General features: G+C 41.0%; 1 protein-coding gene across 1 annotated transcript; it reads left to right on the forward strand.

Annotated features, from left to right (window-relative positions):
• The first annotated feature begins 263 nt into the window (after positions 1-263).
• LOC132628291 (uncharacterized) lies at positions 264-6,595 on the forward strand. The gene is made up of 7 exons (XM_060344089.1): positions 264-343; positions 2,814-2,904; positions 3,029-3,128; positions 5,085-5,239; positions 5,327-5,662; positions 5,794-5,895; positions 6,077-6,595. Exons 1-7 carry the CDS (start codon positions 264-266, stop codon positions 6,593-6,595), a joined length of 1,383 nt encoding a protein of 460 aa, XP_060200072.1.
• The last annotated feature ends 774 nt before the right edge of the window (positions 6,596-7,369 follow it).

Below are 7,369 nucleotides of genomic sequence, written 5' to 3' on the forward strand. Positions count from 1 at the left end.
AGGTTGTTATTCCCGACCAAGACGAATCCATAACGACCCACATAGATGGGTATTTGAGCGTTTTTACCTATCCGTTCACCTTCACCACACTCGACCCGGTGGTGGTCGATTTCTACATTTGGTATGAGGTCACCCTCTGCTAAATTCATCCATCATTTCGGAGGATTGTTGTGTTCCTCAGGTATTTCGCTACAAACGCGAATATTCCGTTCACGGTGCCACGCCTTCTCCACCTGTACAACCCTCGTGTTTTTAGAGAGGGAATGATAAAACTCTCCAAACGAGCTGCAAAAGCGCCCTTCTCTGGTCTAGACGAAGATAGGGATCGGGGTTGGCAAGGCAGGTATGTCCGAATCAGGACAGCGGACCTGATTCCCTCTGAAAAATTACCGTTTCCCGAGAAATGGAACCCAAAACGTAAGTTAGTTTATGTCGATGTGATTCGGCCATGTACCTGTACCAATTCTAACACTTTCGTTTGTTTGTGTGTATGCAGCGCTGGTCCGAACCCTTAGTGCTGTTCCCAACCTCGACCAATGGATTGGGAAAATATGCTTCCAACTGACTTATGCCGAGCGCAACTGGAGGCGTTTATCCCGATCCCGTTGGGAGGCCGGGACCCATGGTAAGCCTTCTTCTTAGAGTGTCATCCTTTCTGCCTTGTGCAGTACGCCATATTGGTTAAATAACAACTGATCTTCCCTTTTGATTCACAGGATTGTCAAAGGCCACCAGAATTCGAGGCCGAAAAACTATCGAGGCCTCAGCCGACGAGCAAGACATCGAGGCTCCCGGTTAGGGAGATCTGATTGTAAGGAAGAAAAGAAAATCCTCTGAATCATCTCAGGCCCCGCCCCAAGCTAAGAAAAGATCGAGGGATGTCACTCGAGAGGCCTTATCGGGAGGTACCCCGGCCCGCGCTCTGGATGCGGAGGCCGTCGGTCAACTATTGGACCATCCAGACGACAATGATCAGGCTTGGGGCGGGCATTGTTTTATCGACGAGATCCTCGAGCATTGTTATACCCCATTTTAACCGGGATAAATTTGAAGTACAACATATTGGTGATTCCTGTTTTAGTTTATTTTAAGGAGTCGCCACCTAATTATTTATGGTGAATTAGGACACCTGAAGTTTATTAAAGTTATGTTTAAAGTTAAAAAGTCTGCGAAACTTAAGATTCTAGGTGAGGGTTCAATTAGTCTAAAGGGAAGGTATTAGGCATCCTTTAAGACCCATTAATAATGGTTAACCGACCAGACTTACGTTAATTAATTAAGGCTAAAATGTAGATGTAATATTTAAATATTTAAGAAAATATCTTGTAAGTATTGCTAAAGTTATTTAAAGTAATAAAATGTTGTTTAAAGTAAAACTTGTAGAAAAGTAGTGATTGAATAAAAAAGAGTTTAGTTATATGTATTCGGAATATGAATTACGCCAACTAGAAAATTAAAATGTATCTGTAAAGTTATTGCAAGATTAATATTAATGTTTTAACAAATATGTATCTCAATTGTTCTAAGATAGAAAGAATAAAACTTGATTCTTTTAGCTCGATGTGGTCGTGCTATTTTGAAAAATCAATCATTCAAATAAATGTTATGGATACTATAAATAGTTTGGAACATAAATAGAAGTGAATATAGTTTGTAGAATTAACTACCCTTTACTAAACTAAACCCCTTAATGACGCTAAGGTCCACCTAATCTAAGCAAATAAAACAAGTAAAATATTAGTCATGTGATTACAAATTAATTGCATGAAATAAAGTAGATGGACAAATATAATTGATGGGCTCAGCCCATTGTGAGGCTGCTGCTGTTTGCTGCCAATGTGATGGGCCTCGGCCCTGAATTCTTTTTATTTTTATTTTTTGCGGGTGGGCTGACTCGAGGTAATACAATTGTTTGATCTCGCGACAAAGTCGAGTCTCATTCGAGACTCCTTGCAATCCCGGATGTCATGCAAAAGAAAAGAGAAGAAATTAGTGCGATGGTATAATTTCTATAACATACGAAATCATCATCTATGGGAAACTTACAGATGATTAACAGGTGCAAAGACATATTCAGCCCAAAATATAAGAACTTGCAACCGAAACTAAGTGACATGTGAAGAAATGGGCAATAAACAATACACAATGACCACTAGCATAATTCCAAACGCAACAATTAGCACAGCTACGAGTAGCAGAAAAACATCAATTATATTATCGAGTGTGACATCCACGTAATGGCCAAGTATAATCACTTTTTTTTTCGACATAGGCATTGTATTGCTACACAAAACGCAGTGGCTGTTTGTAGTATAGCAGCAGCCCAAGAGTGGCAACAACAGCTAGCTAAAAGTAGTGGCCAAAGTGCCGTTGTTTATCCCAAAGTTCAGCAGTAGCTATTTTATCAAATGTGGCTCACAAACCCGACAATAAAGCAGCAGCCAAAGGGGACTGAGGGGGTTCAAATCATTCCATGTTCAGATAGTTAGAAACAGGTCTTTACAGGAGATTTAGATGTGAGGAAAACACAATATGAATCAGACACTAAACTTTACAAATAAGCATACACTAACATTCATACAGAAATTATTTAGGAAGGCATGCAGGAGAGGACTTTTCAGCTTTAAGAGTTGGCAGGTTTACCAAATGTATTGCAATCCAAGTAGGAACTTTTTTGGGAAATGAAACATCCTAAAAGAAATCAAGACAATCAATAACTTCTAAGTTTAAGAACTTATTCAGGATCACCCTAATGTTTATAAGCTAACCCTCTTGGAATATTTGAACCAGTTTATATTCTACTGATTTTAAAGAGTAGATGCCATTCATTTACTAACAAAATACGATCAAGCGATCTATCCATCTCTGAACCTTCCTGAAGAAAAAGCAGTTTCAGCTCTTAATGTACGAACTAGCTGTTTTAATAATCAAGGCAAACAGTAGATTGAAAGTGTACCATTTGATTATAGCATTCTAATCATGATTATTGTTAACAGAAGTAAGACTAAATGCACATTTCACAAAACAGCTTGTTCTAAATATCTCACTAGGATCACTTAGAGAAAAGGAAGAAGACATTCTTGATTTCTTGAAGAAAATATTTATGCTAAGATACATACAACATGCAGGTTTGACAAATTTTAGGATAGAAGTTTGAATACTCACAGGTTTTGAAAGAAAGATATTAATCAATTCATAAGACTAGCTAACCATCCAATATTGAACCTTAAACACCTATACCAATCTAAACATATCACTTCAGGACTCTGTGCGTATAAGCCCTTGCAGTTGGCTGACAGAAAGGTATGCACACTCGACACACTTGTCAAATATAAAGCATAAGGATCATGCATTTTATGCATAAATTATAGGGCAGCATGCAGCACACTCAGATGAATTACAGACTCTGATCATACAGAATTAGATCAGTTTGAACCCACACATCTTATCAAAACCATCATAGACATATGTTAATCTAATAACTTATACGACAATCAAGTTTAAGGTTTAAACTAAACGCTTATGCATTTGAAGGCCCAAACCATATAATCTCACAACCCATACTAAATCATTTTGAACAGGTGAAAAAAAATGCTAAAGCTGTAAATGATTCATGCTTCTCAATTCGCATACTGAAACTACATAATACTAAGACGCTTATAAAATCAAATCGACCAAACCATGTCACACTTTAAACAAGCAGCAAACAAAGCTAAAAATTAATTGGAAACCATCAAGATAGCAACAGAACTCTGAAGTTTATACAGGCCGAAAACAACAGCAACTTAACACATGATTTCTAAAAAATGAATTTAATCCAAACGACACAGGTATCGATAAGAGGAATGCTCGATATCTACTTTCAATATATCAACATAACAGATGTTTGAATATCAACACAAGCATCCCATATACGACATTAACATATTCCGAAGGCATGATTTTACACTAAAGACTCAAATTCATGCTTTTATTTCAAATAGGCAGATTCATCAGTGAAAGTAAAAAAAAAAGGTTAAAGCTTAAAATTCACCGACCTTTTGTGGGCGCAGTGAAATGGGGCATCGAAGTCTCGAATTTATGCTCGAACTCGAACGAACCCGAACCCGATTAAAGTAGCTAAAGTTTCAAAACGAAAAATGAAAAATAGAGTAGTTGTTAGTCGCGGCTAAAGTTCACCGGAAAAGGAAAAATCAAGTGTGAAGATAGTTGGGTCTCTCAAAAACTGAATATCCTCCTTTCTAAAACAAAGTTGCCTCCCCCCAAACGATTCAACTTTGGATCCCATTTATAGGGTTTTGTTTGTATTAAAATAAAGAGAGGAGCGTGGGAGAGAGACGAAGCGGGGAACAGGTGTGGGGGACAGGCGTGGTAGAAGTGGCAGGGAGGATTGCAGAGGCGAAGTGGGGGGAACGTGAGGTGAGTGGGAGAGAGCGTAGGAGAGAGGAAAGGGAAGGGGGCGGCGGTGAGGAGATGAAGAAGAGAAAGAGATGTTGGGGTGAAAGGAGTGGCTGCTGAAGGGTTTTTAGGTTTAGGAAAATTGGACCGGGTCGATAGATGTAATTGGGCTGGACCGGGTAGGGGGTTATTTGGGCTCAGTTGGTCCGAAAATTTAGGGGTAATGGGCTGGTTGTTTGGGTGAATTTTGGTTGTGGGCTGGTTTAATTAATTAAAGTATGGTTGATAATTTGGGTAGGGAAATAATGTGGGTTGGTTGAATTAATTAGAGTATGGGCTAACAATTTAGCTGAAAATCATTGATCCTTCCTCCTCTATTTGAATCATTCTTGGGCTTCTGATTTAATAACTAGTACACTTATTTACTATGATAAATATGTGAAAAAATAAAAGACTTTATAAATTACAATTAATTTAACGAACACAAAAATCTGACGATAAAATGATGACGAGCCATTGTGATAAAGTAATGCTCGTGATGTTGATAGTAAAGTAGTGAAAATTAGTAATAGCGAAAATAAAGTGTTCAGATCGGCAATAAATTTAGAAACTCAAAGAAATAAATTGAAATAAAGGAGGGACAAAATTGGGTGTCAACAAGCATGATTTACCCGGTTCTGCTGCAGTCACTCCACCTTTGGTGGAGAGCTCAAGCCAAATCTCTAGTGATATCTCGGGGTCGAAAGCTGACGTCTCTGATCATACTTCTGCTCGAAGTGCTGAAAGACTGCCAGCCGCGGCTGCTGGGTCGAGGGAAACTTCCTCGATGTCAGGTTCTAAGGTACCCACTATCCCGCCTTTGTACGGTATTGGCTCCGTCCTCCCGATACAAGTTGTGGCCTTATCTAAAACGATAATTTGCATACAGGATTCTCTGCCGCCATTGGTGGACATTCTTACCGATGCTGTAAAAGCCAAAGGCGGGGTGACCGAGCGAAGGGCGACTGGTCACAGAGATTACGAAATACCCGCTCCGGGAATGTCGAGTTTTGAGCATCTGCCTATCCCTGTGGCTCAGCGTTTCGGGGTTAACTCCGGCCCCAGATTGGAGAAATCGTTTCCTGCCCCTAGTGTCGACCCGAGTCGGAAGAGGCTGATTACCTTTAAGGTGCCAGCCGATATGAACATGTTATCGGGTCCTGTTGGGGTATCCAGCTATATGTATCCTTTGGTGTCCCAAGAGGACCGACAGAAAATGGCCGAGGTTAGTGAGTCGTGCCTGTTCAATGAGGCTTAGCACGCATTGAATCGGGTAAATCTCGTCCTTGAATTCTTTTTACCCAAATTATTTAACTTTAATCATCATTTTAATATCCGTTCTCTCTTCCCTTTTAGGCCTCCGTGCTTCACCATGCGAGCTTCCATCGGTTTAGGCACGAAGTGGGTCGGCTTCAGGAGGAACTCGACATTAAGAGCATGGCAGTGGACGAGCTCATGGTCTTATATGAAAAGAAATTAGAATATATCTCGTCTCTCCCTCCTTAAATCGGAACTCGCAGCGACTCGGAGTGAAGCCGCCGAAGCCAAACGGGAATGTGACGAGTTGGCTGAGAAGGTAACGGCTTTCAAAATTTACAATAAGTCTTTAATAGCTGATGCTAGCACCCTCACTTCTCAGGCCCGAGCTTATGTCAGCCAGATCGATCAACTCTGTTCAGAGCTCGATGGGATCAAACCCGAGCTTGATTCCCTCCACGAAGCAACCATCGGTGCTGTGGCCGAGTGTGATATTCTCCGAGAGCAACTTCAGTCGGTGAAGGAGCAAATAAACAGCCTTAGCGCATCACCTGCTTCGGTCGACGCGGAGAGGGATCAATTGGGCCAAGTCATCACCGATTTGCAGGTTGAGCATGGAAAGGCTCTCGATCAGCTTTCGGGTTATGATGGTATGCTCAATCAGTATAAGGCCGACGTGACTGCCGCCGAAATGGCCAGTGATCTTAGAGCTGAGTATGAGCGATGTTTGTCCCGTAGGAGGACCCTCAAGGAGGTTCAAGCCACTGGTGTGGATCTGTCAAGTTTGCTCGAGGAAGAAAGAAGGCTTGAAGTAGAAGCAAAGGATGCGTTCGATCCCGAGGATTCAGATGTTGACACCGAGTTGGCCGATGAAGAGGCCGAGGAGTCTGGTGAAGAATAGCAAGGCCCCTCTTTTATTTTTGAACACTTGTTTTTGGGCCACTGTCTAGGCCCTTGTAAATCTCGTTCTTTGTATACGAATGAACCAAAATTTGTATTTGACTTTGCAAGGTATTTTCCCGTTTCATTGTTTGCCTGGTTTATGTCTTTGTTATAATTTGCCATATTACGGCCAACATAAAATTCGGACGGTAACGGCCCATGATCGGGATTTGGTTCATGCTGTCGTTAGTCTCTGCTTTATTCATAATTTAAGAGGCATCCCCGATCGCGATAACTTCGTGTTTTTAGACCATGGTCTTTGACCGTTTTTGGACCGTGGTCCTTAAGTGTTTATGCCATAAGTTAGACCGTAGTCTTTAACTGTTATGCAATAGTTTAGACCGCAGTCTTTTAACTGTTTTCGATATTTGATAACATGGGATCCTTTTCACAGAAATAAGCTTTTTCTTGAAGAAATCGGCCCGGGATACATTCGTAATTGTTGTCGTGGCAAGAACGAACTAAATGGACACGATTCAATCGATCGTTTGGTCCTTACATCTGATCCTATTGTTCAAGCCTCGGATTTTACATATACATAGTTTCGACTTAACTCATGGTATAGTAGTCCCCTAGTATTCAAGTTCGAAGTATGAGGTCTCGGTTACTACTCAATCGTATTATGCAGTCCCCGGTTTCCGGTCTCTGATCTATGCTCTACATTCGTAGCACGCTGTTCGGCGCTGCCTCATTAAAAACCTTGCAGAAAACCCACCTCGGGACAAAACGGACG

This window comes from Lycium barbarum, chromosome 2 (assembly GCF_019175385.1).
Source record: "Lycium barbarum isolate Lr01 chromosome 2, ASM1917538v2, whole genome shotgun sequence".
Taxonomy (NCBI): Eukaryota; Viridiplantae; Streptophyta; class Magnoliopsida; order Solanales; family Solanaceae; genus Lycium; species Lycium barbarum.